We start from the raw sequence: 19118 nt of genomic DNA on the forward strand, positions 1-19118 counted from the left end.
AGGAATTAGAAGGTCAGAAAGATACATATGTTTCTTTATCAATCAATATTACATTTCTTCAGGTCCAGGAATTAGAAGGTCAGAATGATACATCTGTTTCATTATCAATTAGTATTAGATTTCTTCTGGTCCAGGAATTAGAAAGTCAGAATGAAACATCTGTTTCATAATCAATCAATATTACATTTCTTCAGATCCAGGAATTAGAAGGTCAGAATGATACATCTGTTTTACATATTTTCAATCAATACTACATTTCTTCAGGTCCAGGAATTAGAATGTCAGAATGATACATCTGTTTCATGATCAATCAATATTGGATTTCTTCCGGTCCAGGAATTAGAAGGTCAGAATGATACATCTGTTTTATTTATTTTCAATCAATGCTACATTTCTTCAGGTCCAGGAATTAGAATGTCAGAATGATACATCTGTTTCATGATCAATCAATATTGGATTTCTTCAAGTTCAGGAATTAGAATGTCAGAATGATACATCTGTTTCATTCATTATCAATCAATATAAGATTTCTTCAGGTCCAGGAATTAGAAGGTCAGAATGATACATCTGTTTCATGATCAATCAATATTGGATTTCTTCAAGTCCAGGAATTAGAAGGTCAGAATGATACATCTGTTTTACATATTTTCAATCAATACTACATTTCTTCAGGTCCAGGAATTAGAATGTCAGAATGATACATCTGTTTCATGATCAATCAATATTGGATTTCTTCCGGTCCAGGAATTAGAAGGTCAGAATGATACATCTGTTTCATTATCAATCAATATAAAATTTCTTCAGGTCCCCTCACCTTGGACTCAGCCTGTGCCAAACATGAGACTTTCATAATGCCCATCCTTTGTAAAAGCAAGTTCTCTCCTTAGAACTTTAAAAGCATGACTTTCATGATATCCCTCCCCTGTAACTGCTACTCCACCCTTCCCCCACCACCCTTCCCCACCCCTCAGGACTGTGTCAAGCATGTAACCTTCATTGCCACTCACACGTGTACCAATCAGTTATTTCCATATCAGTGCCAGATCACTTGAAATAGCTTGAAATCACTTGAAATAGCTGTGATGATAATCCAATCATCCAACTATGTAATATATAATATACATATCTCATGTCTAACACTTTACATGCATGAACTGGGACATGAAATATCAGAATTGGTTGTCATGGAAACCATCTAATTCCAAGTCTGTATGCATAACTTCCTGTATCACTGAGTGGTCTGTGAATCAAACTTATTTATTTTCAACATTTAATTACAATGAATGATTTCAAACATCTTGAAACCTCAATAATTTGTCGTTCATTGTCATAGTATCGTGTTTGCTAAGGTATAGGCTACTATTCTTCCAAATGAGGCCTTTCATGATATTGAAATTATAATTAAATAATTTTCTTTTCTTTTCTTTAATTGTGTTTTTACAGATGGAATTAGACCAGATGTAAACTTTCCAAGTAGAGTGGACTTTCTGCTGGACTCTTCAGCAACTCTTATTCTGGTCACTGACTTATTCATTCTTTTCCTTCTGCTCTTCTTTCCACTCTTGCTCTAACTTTGTCACCTACTTTAAGCAATACATGTTATAAACATTTAAATGTGTGTGTGTTAGGTTATATATGTCACACAGAGGTCAGTTACCTAGACATTCTGAAGAGTTATTATAACACATGATGTTTTACAAAATATTCTCGTTTCCTATAGCATTGACATTTTTATCCTATATAAAATAAAACAGTACTTTCTTCAAATTCGAGAAATCAAAGTTTGAGTTTTCTTCACACAACATGTAGAGTTTGACAATTTCCTTTGTCAATTCTGTTAAGCTGTGTAATTAGTCCATTGTTTCTCCACCAATGTTGACAATTAATTTTACTGTTTAGTGGTACAGAGTGTCAGTCCCATCTCAACTACGGAAGAAGATGTGATATCAACTTCTAGGCCCAGTACTGATGTCATCATACCAGAAATAACACAACTGACCAGAAATGATGGATGTAAGTTTACTATTTGACGAGCAAATTCATACGATGCTTAATAGGGGGATAAAAATAAGTGTCCCCAAATCTCAAATTTTTGACTTTTTATCTCAATATTGTGACTTTTATCTCAAACATTTGACTTTCTATCTCAAAATTGTTCTTTCTATGTCCCTTTTAAGCCACCTTACATTCCCCTATGTACACTCAGTCTGGTCTGTTGACTTTGAGAGTTGTAGGAAATATACTGTTTTAAAACAGAATTATGAATTACATATTACCTGACTCTTCCCTATCTTTACAGCATTTGCTAATCTTTGTCTGGAAGACAATCCTTGTGACCAAGATTCAGCAGACTGCTACAGTCTTACAGATCGAGTGATCTGTGTTTGTAAGACCGGAATCAATAAAGAGTCCTGCATCGGACAAAATGAGAGTAAGTAGTATAAACCAACATGAGTTGCTCTGTCAAGCAGGGGGGCCGACACATGATGGTTAAATCACTTGGTAAAGTTGGTATTTTCACATATTTATCTAAATTTAAGAAACAAACTTAGCATTTTATTAGTTAAGCTTGTAGTAGAACTGGGAATTTTCCAAAAGAGCCCAGTAACGATTCAACTGACGATGGCACGAGTCAAGTTATGGGGAAAGTACCCTTTCCTTCCCCACAAAAATGAGTAGTTATTATAATAATAAACCTTTCATATAAACCTAGTATAGGCTCATTTTATCTGCAGCTACAATGCCCATTTCTTTTCATGGAGGCAACTCCCCCCATGGGTCTGTCCCTGACTAACATGGACTTTGGGACGTTGTAAGGATGTCCAACTGATGTATTGTGTAGGACTATTTGGTATTAATGTACATATACTCTGTTATTGTTAATTTGACGCCTTTAATAGTATTTTTGTTCATCTAAACAATGTTCTCTTTCACCTTGGTTTCCAGTGGGCAATGAAGTTGGCACCCTGGAGCTTATATTTGTACAAAACTGGTGGATTGGGGTCATCTTCATCTCTGTAACACTTGTGGTCTTCATTCTGCTGGTCGGGATCATCTACTCCTGCCTCTGTAGGTGTTCTTATGGTGTCAGTAATGACATTGATCTCCCAACAGTGATACCAAATGGACATTCACATCCTAATAATGCATAATCATAGTAATGCATGACCTAATAATGCATGACCATAGTAATGCATGATCATAGTAGTGCATGACCATAGAAAGGCATGATCATAGCAATGCATGGTCATAGTCATGCATGATCATGATAATGCATGATCATAGTAATGCATGTTCATAAGAAAGCATGATCATAGCAATGCATGGTCATAGTCATGCATGATCATAGTAATGCATGATCATAATAATGCATGATCATAGCAATGCATGGTCATAGTCATGCATGATCATAATGCATGATCGTAATGCATGCTAGTAATGCATGTTCGTAATAATGCATGATCATAGTAATGCATGTTCATATTAATGCATGATCATAATGCATGACCTAATAATGCATGAACATAGTAATGCATGATCATAGTAGTGCATGACCATAGAAAGGCATGATCATAGCAATGCATGGTCATAGTCATGCATAATCATGATAATGCATGATCATAGTAATGCATGTTCATAAGAAAGCATGATCATAGCAATGCATGGTCATAGTCATGCATGATCATAGTAATGCATGATCATAATAATGCATGATCATAGTAATGCATGTTCATATTAATGCATGATCATAATGCATGATCATAATGCATGATCGTAATGCATGCTAGTAATGCATGTTCATAATAATGCATGATCATAGTAATGCATGTTCATATCAATGCATGATCATAATGCATGACCATAGTAATGCATGACCATAGTAATGCATGACCATAGTAATGCATGACCATAGTAATGCATGATCATAGCAATGCATGGTCATAGTCATGCATGATCATAGTAATGCATGATCATAATAATACATGATCATAGTAATGCATGTTCATAAGAAAAGCATGATCATATTTATGCATGATCATAGTAATGCATGCTCATAATAATGCATGAGCATAGTATTGCATGCTCATAGTATTCACAAGTGGTGCTTGGACACCTTTGAAGATAGCTAGCACCATCCTCAGTGGTAACCAATGGAAGAGCACAATCATCGTACAAGGTAATTACAGGTGGTGTCTGGATATTCATCCCGATATCTGGTACCATCTTCTCCCAGAGACAACCAAAGGGGATGGGCATCCTAAAATAACCCGATGGTAACAACATATGGTGCTTGGATACCAGTCACAACATTGAAAAGCATTCTCGTGTTTATGGTGGATGTTTAACCCCTTTAAATTAACAGTTGTTGCACAGGATATCTGTTCCCCAATCATAGTGGTTGTTTTGTTGTTTTCCCTTTAAACATCAATTTGGCAGTACTGACGATACATCCGTTAGATCAATTGCTGTGGAACTTGACTTGACAACTCATAAATGAGGTAACGTGACTATCTACCAGAGGAACAGCTTTCAATGGTGCACAACTACAAAAGTTTGTGTTCTGTTGGGTCTCTGATCTGAGAGAGATAATTCATTGAAGAATGAGGAGATTTGTTTTACTGATTACAAAGAAGGGGACAAAGGTTACATAGATATGGTAGAAGACAGTTCATGATAAAAGTGAACAATTTATTTATTATTACATCTGATAAATTTCTAAATTATCACAAAAAATAAATCACTTTTTTCTTTTAAATATAAATGATCACAAAAGTTAATGAACCTTTATCAAAATGTAAATTATAGACATTAAACACATTATCACCTATCTCAATTTGAAACTTACTTTACTGCGATAAGTGGACATGCATTATGAAATGACCTGCCTGTTTCAGTGTACCAGAATACTGTTCAATTGATCTGTAATACTACACAGCACATGTACAGTATATTTATAATATCACAGCACCATCAGTGTCCCTGTTTAAGCTTAATATATAGGTAAAAGTGGGAACTTGAAGAATACAATAGTTATTCACCAAGAGTTAGTCACCAAAGTGAAACTTTGGTTTTGTTACTTTATTATAAACTTAAATATTTATTTTACATTCAGAAGTAATTTACTATGTGAACTACTTGAAGAAGACAAAACACTTAACAACCTGTTAGTTCTCATGAAACCCTGTAAGCCCATTTGAACTTAATCTTAACCTCTGCCATTTTCTCCCAGACCTAGTCCAACGGTGTCCAGTATAGGACTTAAATGGTGAATTTTGTGGTCACTGTATCACAAGTTAGTGGACATACAATGTAACATTAATGTCATTTAAGGGTGGAAATGTAAACAAAATCTTATTTGACTTGTAACAAGGAGGATTTGGGTTTACAACACGTGATGGAAAAGAAGAAGAACCTGCTCAACAAAATCACAGGAAAATCTTCATGTGTTAAACATAAATTTTGATTGAAATAGCTAAATGCAAAAACAAAATATCATGTAGCAAAAAGCTTTGAACTTTTTCACTTCAATTGTAGCAATCTTGATCATAATGAATATGAGGGCTCAGACAGGACCTTCAATGCTATTCACAGCTGGTGTGTGAGGGCCAATAGCTAATTTACATATCAGATTCCAGGCTGACATTGCAATTAATTGATCAGGATAACTTGTAAATGTAACCACGGATGTCTGCAAATACCTCAACTCACAAAGACTTTATGACATCTTTAACAGGATTGGTCTGCTTGAACACTCCAATGTCTGGAAACAAAAAACAGTATTCTTCTAGCAAGTTTTAGCATCTAAACTTTGGACAGGATATGTTGATCTTTCAAGACAGCAGAATTTTTCCACTGTTTGGATTCAGAGTGTAGTGTATCAGTATGGTATGACACACAGTAATCATTATTTACACTGTGATAATGTACTTACAACTTACTTTATATACTAACTAAAGTCTGGGATATATTTTTGTAATGCTTTATGAATTATGCTATCACATCCAAGATGAAAATAACAAAACAATGTATTTACAAATTATCTTATGATGAACAGGTTTTAAGAACTCAGTGAAATACAATCCAACCAACATTACACCTGTGTTTTGTCTTACTTTAATCACCTTTGCCTTTTGGTTCATAAAACAATAGTCCAAGGAACTCTAGATCCAGTCATCCATCTGGCTATGTTAGCAAACCCTGCTTGTATAAATGTGTTACATAATTATTTGTCTGTTACAATGGTGGCACAACTTTATCAGAACATTGAGGTAAGTCCAGTGCAAGAACTACTTTCTACAAGAATCCTTCATTACCTTCATGATATCTACAACTCTTGTGTAAATCACATCCTGATCTGGAATCAAACACAGAGGATATTAGCCAGGTTAACAATCACACTAATTGATGGTAAACCATGCATAATGTAAGCCCGGAATCCCATGCATGATGTAACCATGCATAATGTAAGCCCGGAATCCCATGCATGATGTCACGAAACATTTAGTGGCAGTGCAGTGATGATGATATTCACCACTACTATGACATTAGACATAACTGTACATTATGTAGTTGAAGTAGCTTATACTTATTCTGTGGGTAACACCCTCCCTCACTGCCGGTGCTAGTACTGTACAGAATGTATAACTGATGTAAGGCCATGGCCTTATACAGCAAGCATTGCCTAGCCTAACTTTATTCTTGGACAACAAAAATCATAGGCCTCAATGTTGACTTCATGCTTGGGATTCCTGGCGTGCTGCCAATTGATAAGCTCATTTTTGCGTTGCCAGCCATATATTGGTTCGTATAAATACAGACTTTCACAACTGCAAGAAAAATGATAAAAAAAACCTTGGATGACTCACCAACATAAATCTCTGATTCCACTCAAAGAAACATTTAATGGGAAAATAAACAACTGAAATGACTTTACATCCTGTGATGCCGAACCCATAGCTTTAGTCTATCAAGTAGATTAATGCTAGCACTAAGGCACTGAATATAGGACAGACTTTGTACAAGAGGAGTTATAACAGGAAGCTTGGCATATCTACACGAATTTATAAAAGCATTTTACTGAGTAACTTATCAATCCACTGAGGTGCCCTATCTATCCATAGTTTGTGCTTTAAAGTCTGTGATCTTAGGTATTCCTCTCTTTGTGAAATGACCAAGAAAAGTACAAGGATCGTTTTTTTTTATGGATAAGTGTAATTTAGAATGTACTTTTGATGTTAAATATGTTACTCTTAAATTGTTTAATAACTTACTCAATGAAGGTCTGTAACATGCACGCTTCTCTTTTTGTCTTCAAGCAATCACTCTTTAAACCTTGTAAGAGATAAAAAACTCAATTTCCAACTTCAATAAGAGTGTTATTGACTTTGCTGGCATGTATGTTATCATAAACTTTATCGCCTTTCTTTAACTATTAATACGAGCAAGCTGGATCCACTGAAATTCTCGGCAAATTTTAAAACCTGATTACTGAATGTGGCCAGACCTGGATGATTCGCAACCCCGCTCTGAAGTGCAGACTGGAACTTCATCCGAAGAAACCATGTGGTGTGGATGAGTCATCAGTCTTACTCTCCAGTGTGAACGGAGGAATTCTGCAATCAAAGGTGAAGCCATCTGACCTCTCCATACGAAATGTACCCCTGAAAGAAATAGACACAATTATTAGAAGCAGCATCAATCACACCTCAAATACAAATCTGAAAGTAACAGACACAACAGTTAACAGCAACATCAATGAACACCTCAAATACAAATCTGAAAGTAACAGACACAATAGTTAACAGCATCATCAATCACACCTCAAACACAAATCTGAAAGTTACAGACACAATAGTTAACAGCATCATCAATGAACACCTCAAATACAAATCTGAAAGTAACAGACACAATAGTTAACAGCATCATCAATCACACCTCAAATACAAATCTGAAAGTAACAGACACAATAGTTAACAGCATCATCAATCACACCTCAAATACAAATCTGAAAGTAACAGACACAATAGTTAACAGCATCATCAATCACACCTCAAATACAAATCTGAAAGTAACAGACACAATAGTTAACAGCATCATCAATCACACCTCAAATACAAATCTGAAAGTAACAGACACAATAGTTAACAGCATCATCAATCACACCTCAAATACAAATCTGAAAGTAACAGACACAATAGTTAACAGCATCATCAATCACACCTCAAATACAAATCTGAAAGTAACAGACACAATAGTTAACAGCATCATCAATCACACCTCAAATACAAATCTGAAAGTAACAGACACAATAGTTAACAGCATCATCAATCACACCTCAAATACAAATCTGAAAGTAACAGACACAATAGTTAACAGCATCATCAATCACACCTCAAATACAAGTCTGAAAGTAACAGACACAATAGTTAACAGCATCATCAATCACACCTCAAATACAAGTCTGAAAGTAACAGACACAATAGTTAACAGCATCATCAATCACACCTCAAATACAAATCTGAAAGTAACAGACACAATAGTTAACAGCATCATCAATCACAGCTCAAATACAAATCTGAAAGTAACAGACACAATAGTTAACAGCATCATCAATCACACCTCAAATACAAATCTGAAAGTAACAGACACAATAGTTAACAGCATCATCAATCACAGCTCAAATACAAATCTGAAAGTAACAGACACAATAGTTAACAGCATCATCAATCACACCTCAAATACAAATCTGAAAGTAACAGACACCATAGTGATGTGTCTTGTCTATCTATCTTACCACATGTGACCGCTGGGTGCTTGCAAAGAGACATGACTGCTGTACTGAAACGCAGGCTGGTCTTTGGATAGTATCGGCTCCTGAGAGAAACAACAGAAAATGGTATCATCATAGTTTATCCAGAATTACATTGCAACATGTTATGCAAATGCTAGAGCAAAAGGTTCTCACCATCTCTAGAGTCCCTGAGAGACTGAATTACTTGTCATCACTATAATCATTAAATCTATCACCCCATTAAGACATCTCACCTGTCCTACTACACCTCTTCCTCTCACTGTCTCTAATGTCTCTGAGAGACTGAATTACTTGTCATCAGTATAATCATTAATTACACCATCCATTAAGACATCTCACCTGTCCTACTACACCTCTTCCTCTCACTGTCTCTAGTGTCCCTGAGAGACTGCATTACTTGTCATCAGTATCATCATTAATTACAACATCCCATTAAGACATCTCACCTGTCCTACTACACCTCTTCCTCTCACTGTCTCTTATGTCCCTGAGAGACTGAATTACTTGCCATCAGTATCATCATGAATTACACCATCCTATTAAGACATCTCACCTGTCCTACTACACCCTCTTCCTCTCACTGTCTCTAATTTCCCTGAGAGACTGAATTACTTGTCATCAGTATAATCATTAATTACACCATCCCATTAAGACATCTCACCTGTCCTACTACACCTCTTCCTCTCACTGTCTCTAGTGTCCCTGAGAGACTGAATTACTTGTCATCAGTATAATCATTAATTACACCATCCATTAAGACATCTCACCTGTCCTACTACACCTCTTCCTCTCACTGTCTCTAGTGTCCCTGAGAGACTGCATTACTTGTCATCAGTATCATCATTAATTACAACATCCCATTAAGACATCTCACCTGTCCTACTACACCTCTTCCTCTCACTGTCTCTTATGTCCCTGAGAGACTGAATTACTTGCCATCAGTATCATCATTAATTACACCATCCTATTAAGACATCTCACCTGTCCTACTACACCCTCTTCCTATCACTGTCTCTAATTTCCCTGAGAGACTGAATTACTTGTCATCAGTATAATCATTAATTACACCATCCCATTAAGACATCTCACCTGTCCTACTACACCTCTTCCTCTCACTGTCTCTAGTGTCCCTGAGAGACTGAATTACTTGTCATCAGTATAATCATTAATTACACCATCCCATTAAGACATCTCACCTGTCCTACTACACCCTCTTCCTCTCACTGTCTCTAGGGTCTCTGAGAGACTGAATTACTTGTCATCAGTATAATCATTAAATCTATCATCCCATTAAGACCTCTCACCTGTCCTACTACACCTCTTCCTCTCACTGTCTCTAGAGTCTCTGAGAGACTGAATTACTTGTCATCAGTATAATCATTAATTACACCATCCCATTAAGACATCTCACCTGTCCTACTACACCTCTTCCTCTCACTGTCTCTAGTGTCCCTGAGAGACTGAATATCCTCCAGTGTCTTTCTCTTAATTGCACCGTCTCATCTCCAAGATTTTCCAACCTGATGCAATACCGCCACTGTCAACACAAAAACATTCATAAGGTTCACTTTATGTTTTGTCATGTAAATGAGAGTGTGGAAGTGGTTTCACTAAAGTCCGCCGCACACCCCCTGACTACCTAAAGTCCACCGCACACCCCTGACTACTTGACCTTTAATCTGAGAATTGTCGATAGTCAGGCTATTGCCTCAGACTATGATTCATCAAGAGTTTGCAAGTTCTAAGTCACATTGGCTTCAGTCAGGGAAAACTGGACATGTAGTGTATTTTTCCCCTGGCAGAGAGCAGTTCACAACTAAAATGGCCCAGTTTAACAAATGTAACCAATCACAGGGTCATCAACTTGCATGCTACCTAAACGAGCTCCAGTCATTAATAGCAAGCAGTGGTCGTATGTGCTATTACAGTTAGTCGTTAAGTGTGCGTGATCAGTTTTCAAGACAATCAAAAACTTGGTCAAAGTCGGTCAAGTTGATTTGAGTTGTGATCGGTCGGGCAGTGTGGGTTTGGCTTTTATAATGGAGCAAAGCAGGTCTGAAATGTAATTATTTAAATAATAATTTATTATAATTCATAGAATTTGTCTATGGATGAGCTGTGCTGAATCCCACTGAGCCAGTAAATTATGCATTTTTCTATTTCTAACTTGCCTGCCATAAAAAATTGGCTCTAGTACATAAGTCTTTTGCCTATCCTTACATATTTTAGGCTATTAAGACAAAAGGGAAGGCAAAGAAACATATTACAGCTTTCTTTAGAAAAATGAACTCACCCAATAGACGCTGGACTCTTGAGAAACCTAAATAAATGTGCAGAAATCAGAAAAAAAGAAACATTGCACAAACATCAAGATAAACAATGGTTCATTCATCTAATTTCAGACAAGCCAAAACTCTATATGAGCATAAGCCAATGAAACAATTATTTCATAATACTTTCTGTAGTAATTCAAACAGAAATAGATCAAGTAATTCATCATACCAATAGTCTGCAATGTGTATTCTAAACTGACAGTTCAACATACTTATGGGCTGAGCTTCTTGGAGCTGAGATTCTTGGAACTGAGCTTCTTGGAGCTGAGAATCTTGGAACTGAGCTTCTTGGAGCTGAGCTTCTTGGATTAAGGCAATGCATATCTATTAATCATATTTTCATCAATGGCTTACTTAAATTGAAATCACCTAAAGGCATTCTTACCCGGGCACCCATGTAAAATGGAATCACAGTGACTCTTATATCTTCAGTGGTTTCTTTATGAACATCTGAGAGCTCCAGCCATGGATGGTTTTTCTCTTGCCAGGCACGGAGGGTGTCTCGGGGGGTGAAAGGCGGATCTGTGAAGTCAACAAGATCAAAACTTCAAAGACAAAAGCATTCTTCTAACAGTTTCAATTATCCTTTTAACTTACACATTAACAAAACTACTTTTAATTATAAATTTAAGTTTTCACAAAACACCAAGCAAACCTCTTCTCACACAGTCGTACAATCATATGAATAATCAGTATCTTGTTCCTTCCATGTTGAGGCACAAAATGGAAATCTGTATATTAGCATGTGAATTCCACAACATATTCAATTCTAGAATAACTACAATCCTATTTCTGTTGGAGAATATTTGTCAAAGAAGTTCCTAACAAAAGGAAGTAACAAATCCCAGCAAAACAAATGTTGCAGAGCCATTACCTACAACAGCAGTTGACTCTGATTAAAAGTTTACATGCTATTCCATATAAACAGTCACATAACAATATCAAGAGATGAACTAACAAGTTACCTACAACAGCAGTTGACTCTGATTAAAAGTTTACATGCTATTCCATAAACACAGTCACATAACAATATCAAGAGATGAACTAACAAGTTACCTACAACAGCAGTTGACTCTGATTAAAAGTTTACATGCTATTCCATAAACACAGTCACATAACAATATCAAGAGATGAACTAACAAGTTACCTACAACAGCAGTTGACTCTAATTAAAAGTTGACATGCTATTCCATAGAAATAGTCACATAACAATATCAAGAGATGAACTAACAAGTTACCTACAACAGCAGTTGACTCTAATTAAAAGTTTACATGCTATTCCATAAACACGGTCACATAACAATATCAAGAGATGAACTAACAAGTTACCTACAACAGCAGTTGACTCTGATTAAAAGTTTACATGCTATTCCATAAACACAGTCACATAACAATATAGTTACAGAGATTAAACTTAACAAGAGTCATTTCAAATAACAGAGTGGAGTTGAACAACTGGGAATTATCAACTAAAATTTTACTGTTTTTAACTTAACATATGTTTATATAAATATATATATTATATTAATAATTAAACTAACTGATGTGAACAAGCAAGAAACTGCTAGAAACCAATTGTATTAATTGATTACAGGCTCAATACCTTTCATTAAGAGGAGACCATCTTCATTAATTAATTGGTAACATGCTCATTAGTCATTACCTTTCATGAGGAGGGGACAATCTTAATTAACTAATTAATTACATGCTCATTACCTTTCATTAGGATAGGACCATCTTAATTAATTAATTGATTATGTACTCATTATCTTTCATTAGGAGGAGACCATCTTAATTAATTAATTGATTACATGCTCATTACCTTTCATTGGGAGGAGACCATCTCAATTAATTGATTACATGCTCATTACCTTTCATGAGGAGGGGACCACCTTAATTAATTAATTGATTACATGCTCATTACCTTTCATTGGGAGGAGACCATCTCAATTAATTGATTACATGCTCATTACCTTTCATGATGAGGAGACCATCTTAATTAATTAATTGATTATGTACTCATCACCTTTCATTAGGAGGAGACCATCTTAACTAATTAATTGATTAGATGCTCATTACCTTTAATTGGGAGGAGACCATCTCAATTTATTGATTACATGCTCATTACCTTTCATGAGGAGGAGACCATCTTAATTAATTAATTGATTACATGCTCAATACCTTTCATTAGGAGGAAACCATCTTAATTAATTAATGAATAACATGCTAATTACCTTTCACTTGGAGGAGACCATCTTAATTAATTAATTGATTACATGATTATTACCTTTCCTTAGGAGGAGACCATCTTAATTAATTAATGGATAACATGCACATTACCTTTCTCTGAAATGGGATATATCTTATTACCTTGTCCGGGATTATGCTCTAAGAATTTGTCAAACAATTCATGTTGTAGAGGTTGTTTTTCTGTGGTAGTGTAGGGTAGGACGTCTTCATGTGCCACATAGTCCAAACCTGTGAAGAGATCAGGATAACAAAGCTAAGTGTTAACAAACTGACTACAAATATGGTCACCCTGTATCCATACTTCACAAAAAGGAACAATTCACTGTAAATTCAAATTTTGGATTAAACAACCAGCAGTGTTGCATATTAACTGCTTGAATTGGCAAATCTTTCCCTGCATTAATTTACTTCATAATGTAACTGCAGACCCAGTGCTAGAGATCTCTTTACAAGCATACACTGAAAGATTGATATCTTCCCAACACACACATATATCACTCACACACTTCTAGAAGGAACGAGCAAACATGGTAGCGTTCCATCCTACACATAAGTGGTACGCTTGGCTCCTTGTCCCTTTTAAACTTTACATCAACCTTTTGAGATAACTTGAGACTACCTATCTTAACATCTGTCTTCCTCAGTATGACCTATCTTAACAAGAGTTTAATTTTCACCTGGCAATAGATAAATATTCGCATAAATGATTCTATAAGGCAGTTTGCTGACCTGGTATTGCATAGAGGGATCTATTGTTTAATTTTCACCTGGCAATAGATAAATATTCGCATAAATGATTCTATATGGCAGTTTGCTGACCTGGTATTGCATAGAGGGATCTATTGTTTAATTTTCACCTGGCAATAGATAAATATTCGCATAAATGATTCTATAAGGCAGTTTGCTGACCTGGTATTGCATAGAGGGATCTATTGTTTAATTTTCACCTGGCAATAGATAAATATTCGCATAAATGATTCTATAAGGCAGTTTGCTGACCTGGTATTGCATAGAGGGATCTATTGTTTAATTTTCACCTGGCAATAAATAAATATTCGCATATATGATTCTATATGGCAGTTTGCTGACCTGGTATTGCATAGAGGGATCTATTGTTTAATTTTCACCTGGCAATAAATAAATATTCACATAAATGATTCTATAAAGCAGTTTGCTGACCTGGTATTGCATAGAGGGATCTATTGTTTATTTTTCACCTGGCAATAAATAAATATTCACATAAATGATTCTATAAAGCAGTTTGCTGACCTGGTATTGCATAGAGGGATCTATTGTTCTCTTGGTTTCCTAAAAAGGTGACGGATTCTGTTTGTGCTCTCTGAAAAAAAGTAAGAAAATAAATGAAGGAAAACTAACATTATATTATTAAACCCACATCCATTGCAACTGGCATATAAGTATCAAAGCTGGTGACTGTTGAGAATTTAAGTACGCAGCTGTTAATCTACTGTATGCAGACAAATAGCTTATTTCTAGTTTGTTTGGCTGAAGTTACAGTACTATTTACCATACAGCCATCCATGTTATCAAATAAAATATGTTGAATTCCTCTTTAGAATCTAATATTCTACCCATTATACCAGAGAGATAACATTTAAAACGTTTTACGTAAAAAATGCAAACAGACCGTCGCACTTGCTTTGCAGCTGTTAACATAAAAATGATTTTCTAATTCCATCAAAACTAGAGAAGACACTCACAATAAATGGACAATCCCTGGAGTCTATTAGTACTTGATAGTATACATGTGTTTTGCCTTTAACTTCTTTGTTGCTAGCATGGATGTGCTCGCTCTCTGTCTCTGGGGGTCTGCAAAATAAAACATAAACAATTAGATTAGGATTAACATATCAGGGAAGCAAAATTAGGACAAGGTGAAATCAAAGGTTTGTGAGAGAAAGGATGAGAGACAAGGACAAGCTACATTTCAACGACTGCAACACAAAACCAAGGTATGTACGAAAGGCAATCCTAGAGACTGAGACATTAGAAGTTGGTGGAGACCCATACTGGGAGGCTGCCCCAGGTAAAGCTGAAAATCCTGCCAGTAAAGCTGAAGGTTAGTACGAAAGGCAATCCTAGAGACTGAGACATTAGAAGTTGGTGGAGACCCATACTGGGAGGCTGCCCCAGGTAAAGCTGAAAATCCTGCCAGTAAAGCTGAAGGTTAGTACAAAGGCAATCCTAGAGACTGAGACATTAGACGTTGGTGGAGACCCATACTGGGAGGCTCCCCCCAGGTAAAGCTGAAAATCCTGCCAGTAAAGCTGAAGGTTAGTACAAAGGCAAACCTACAGGCTGAGACATTAGACATTGGTGGAGACCCATACTGGGAGGCTGCCCCAGGTAAAGCTGAAAATCCTGCCAGTAAAGCTGAAGGTTAGTACAAAGGCAATCCTAGAGACTGAGACATTAGACGTTGGTGGAGACCCATACTGGGAGGCTCCCCCCAGGTAAAGCTGAAAATCCTGCCAGTAAAGCTGAAGGTTAGTACAAAGGCAAACCTACAGACTGAGACATTCGACGTTGGTGGAGACCCATACTGGTAGGCTCCCCCCAGGTAAAGCTGAAAATCCTGCCAGTAAAGCCGAAGGTTAGTACAAAGGCAAACCTACTGTACAGGCTGAGACATTAGACGTTGGTGGAGACCCATACTGGGAGGCTGCCCCCAGGTAAAGCTGAAAATACTGCCAGTAAAGCAGAAGGTAAGTACAAAAGGCAATCCTAGAGACTGAGACATTCGACGTTGGTGGAGACCCATACTGGAAGGCTCCCACCCCAGGTAAAGCTGAAAATCCTGCCAGTAAGGCCAAAGGTTAGTACAAAGGCAAACCTACAGACTGAGACATTAGACGTTGGTGGAGACCCATACTGGGAGGCTCCCCCCCCCCCAGGTAAAGCTGAAAATCCTGCCAGTAAAGCTGAAGGTTAGTACAAAGGCAAACCTACAGACTGAGACATTAGATGTTGGTGGAGACCCATACTGGGAGGCTGCACCAAGACACAGCTGAAAATCCTGCCAGTAAAGCACTTTCAAGTATTGTGGCATCCTTGCTACATAAATATCATATGTTGTATAGCGAAATGATAACAACTAACAAGAGACTGAAATGCATAAATACCTTTCTTGTTTGTTACCGGCTATGTCTCTATCATACAGTCTTGCCAACCAGGGAAACAGTAAGATACCTCTGTATCCAAAGACTCTGTGTAAGAAGAGCTGCAAACAACAAAATACAAAGTAACATTCTTTACTAGTGAAATAATATCAATTGAAATCATGAAAAGTTTCAACAACAACAGCAACAAGAAAATGAAGCACAGGGAATGTCCCAGATTAAGAATGGTAATTTATTAAAGTCTAATAGTTAAAAAGAGAAACCCGAGTACATTACACTACATGAGAAGCATATCATAAACAATCCAAGGTAGCAGAAGTTAGAGACACATTAATAAGAGGTCTATTCTGTAAGACTTGATGGCTTACCTGACTAGTTACATACTTTCCATGGAGCTTGGGTGTTTCAAGTTTCCCAACAGTTTGTAGTTTCCTGTGAAATAAAGAAATTAAATACAAAACGTAACATACATTGGCCCATGAACAAGATGGGGGATCCTACCTTTGCATAGAGTTTGATTGAAAACTTCAGAATATATTATAATATTAAATAGTGTATATATATACTGTAGGTGATTGCCACGGTTAGTCAAAAATGTTAATGTGTTTAGATTCTGCCAGGTCAGATTATTTGATACCAACTGATTTAACCTGGTAGTCTAACATTTTTATTTTACAGCAAAAAGACTATGAATGCACACTTTATGATGTTGTTGACATCAGACAGTACAATACAACAGTCACAAATTCATTAACGAACATATTCAAGGTGATACATTTCTTGAAAGAATTTTTTTTCAGTTATTTTCGCAATGGGAGGATGAAAAGGAAGGTTATGTTATGGACGGGATGGTGGCAAGTGATAGCATGTATACATCACTGTATGAATGAAAATATCCCCATCACCGCTATATAATAATGGGATACATTTTCATTTGTTTTCAATACAACTTGTGTTGCTGTGGTGATGTGTCTGGTTCTATAGTAAGCGTCTCTGTGATTTCTTTTTTCATGGAAAACCTTTAATCATAGTTTTCAAATATTTTCTTACACATGGAATAATGATATAATCAAGACACAAAGTATCTACAGTGGAATAATATTGTAGTAGTATATTCTTCTAACACTATTTAATAAGACATTCTTAAAATAGAGGGGAACTTAACCTGTCATTCCCTTCAATGACTTTGATTATTTACCAAAGTTAATTTAAAAAAATCATCCGTAATATCTGCTTTGACCAGACTAATTATGATAGCCATGCAACAAAGCACCGAGCTCTATCAAGGTGATACCAGTATCTTCTTCTCACTGTATGTAGTATGCCTTAATTCAAGCATAGTTCTTGTGTCGTGTAAATTATTAAAGGTTTACCATTGACCACAGGTTTATTTCCCCTAGCCCCTATAGACTTACTGTACTGTATGACACGTCAGTATTACTGACTCTTTTTGGAGAACTAAAATCAGTATAGCCTAATTTGGGTCAGTTTCGTCAGGGATTATAGGGTACTACCCGACGCTTTTTATGATGTCAAAATGTGAAACCGTCGCAAACATCATGATCGTTGCGTGTTGTCAACCTGGACGTAATACTAATAATACTGTACTAGCCTAGGCCTAGCCTAAGTACAGTAGGCCTAGAATAGCCAAGATAGTTTACCAGAAATCCGAATTTATTCGAGCAATGTTTGCTTTCATTTGGAAGGAATTGGATCGAAATTTCAGACTATAAAACAGGTATCTTTCACTCATTTTTGTTTGTTGGTAAGGAGAGTATATCTCTTCCTAATTCATTGAGATTATGACGAATAAGAAAAACAAATGGACGTTTCGTGTTACTCTCGCTGGATTAACAATAGGCTACTGTTGTAACATTAGGCCCCATCGTTCACATGTAAACATTGACATTTTACATAAGAAAACATCTCTTTGGTATTACCATATGTAAAGCAAATGAAATAAAAACAAGCTCATTTACTTTGTGGCTAACAGTCTCTTCTGACTACCACAGCAACTAGAAGCTAGTAGGAAACTCTTCTGATTCTTCAGGACAAGTCTTGCTACTGCTACCGCCATTTTGCTTACTTGGTGTTTTGAAGTTAACAGCCAGCTCAGAAAGTATTCTCCACCGAGTTTGCACCTTGCCACAAAACTTACATCGAACGCCAATTGCTACTGTAAATTTGTGAAGGGAACCAGGAGTGAAATGCACGAAGGTTAGTCGGCAAAATTCAATTTCATAGACGTAAGTTTGGAGATTTCATTGAAGGAGACACAAACTCAAGAACCATAATTGGCTTATATGATTGGGATTATTTCAGTGACAATGCAATCTCAAAACTGATGAAAAGGTTTGTCTGTAGGCTGACAATTTATAAGAATGTGATGTCCTAGTGCCACTATGATCAAAACCATTTAACCATCTCTTTTTTTCGTTTTACATTATCAAGATAGAATGTTACCAGTGTTGACTATAAAATCAAAGTGTATTATTCAGCATTTTCAAAATTCAGTCCCTATAGAAATAAACATTGTTATAAATAAAACCATAGCAAACTGAAGCCCATGTGGCAGGTTGATAT

The 19118-nt window shown here is 36.3% G+C and overlaps 1 protein-coding gene and 1 long non-coding RNA gene across 4 annotated transcripts; one reads left to right on the forward strand and one right to left on the reverse strand.

The window, feature by feature from the left end:
* The first annotated feature begins 526 nt into the window (after positions 1-526).
* On the forward strand, positions 527-5478 carry LOC139980538 (uncharacterized). Of its 3 annotated transcripts, none has more exons than XR_011797575.1 (4): positions 527-552; positions 1444-2013; positions 2300-2431; positions 2947-5478. It is a non-coding gene; the product is annotated as an uncharacterized lncRNA (long non-coding RNA). The 3 variants fall into 3 exon arrangements; XR_011797574.1 differs by lacking the exon at positions 527-552 and adding an exon at positions 559-754; XR_011797573.1 differs by lacking the exon at positions 527-552 and adding an exon at positions 599-688 and having other exon boundaries at positions 755-2013.
* Positions 4676-18663, reverse strand: LOC139980536 (polymerase delta-interacting protein 2-like). The gene is made up of 11 exons (XM_071992247.1): positions 18515-18663; positions 16904-16967; positions 16539-16636; positions 15117-15225; positions 14665-14734; positions 13516-13623; positions 11531-11667; positions 11106-11132; positions 10224-10349; positions 8795-8874; positions 4676-7661 (listed from the first exon to the last, which is right to left on the reverse strand). The coding sequence occupies exons 1-11, from the start codon at positions 18610-18612 to the stop codon at positions 7547-7549; spliced, it is 1032 nt and encodes a 343-aa protein (XP_071848348.1). The 5' UTR covers positions 18613-18663; the 3' UTR covers positions 4676-7546.
* Between the last annotated feature and the right edge of the window lie 455 nt (positions 18664-19118).

The sequence above is a fragment of the Apostichopus japonicus genome, chromosome 15, assembly GCF_037975245.1.
Source record: "Apostichopus japonicus isolate 1M-3 chromosome 15, ASM3797524v1, whole genome shotgun sequence".
Classification (NCBI taxonomy): Eukaryota; Metazoa; Echinodermata; class Holothuroidea; order Aspidochirotida; family Stichopodidae; genus Apostichopus; species Apostichopus japonicus.

What these genes read in the sequence shown, in the direction of transcription:
- LOC139980536 (XM_071992247.1), bottom strand. Translation starts at nt 18,612, where the DNA reads ATGGCGGTAGCAGTAGCAAGACTTGTCCTGAAGAATCAGAAGAGTTTC. An exon ending in GCCGGTAACAAACAAGAAAG is followed by an intron (nt 15,226 to 16,538) that starts GTATTTATGCAT and finishes TTTATTTTGCAG; the next exon opens with ACCCCCAGAGACAGAGAGCG. An exon ending in AGAGCATAATCCCGGACAAG is followed by an intron (nt 11,668 to 13,515) that starts GTAATAAGATAT and finishes TTGACTTCACAG; the next exon opens with ATCCGCCTTTCACCCCCCGA.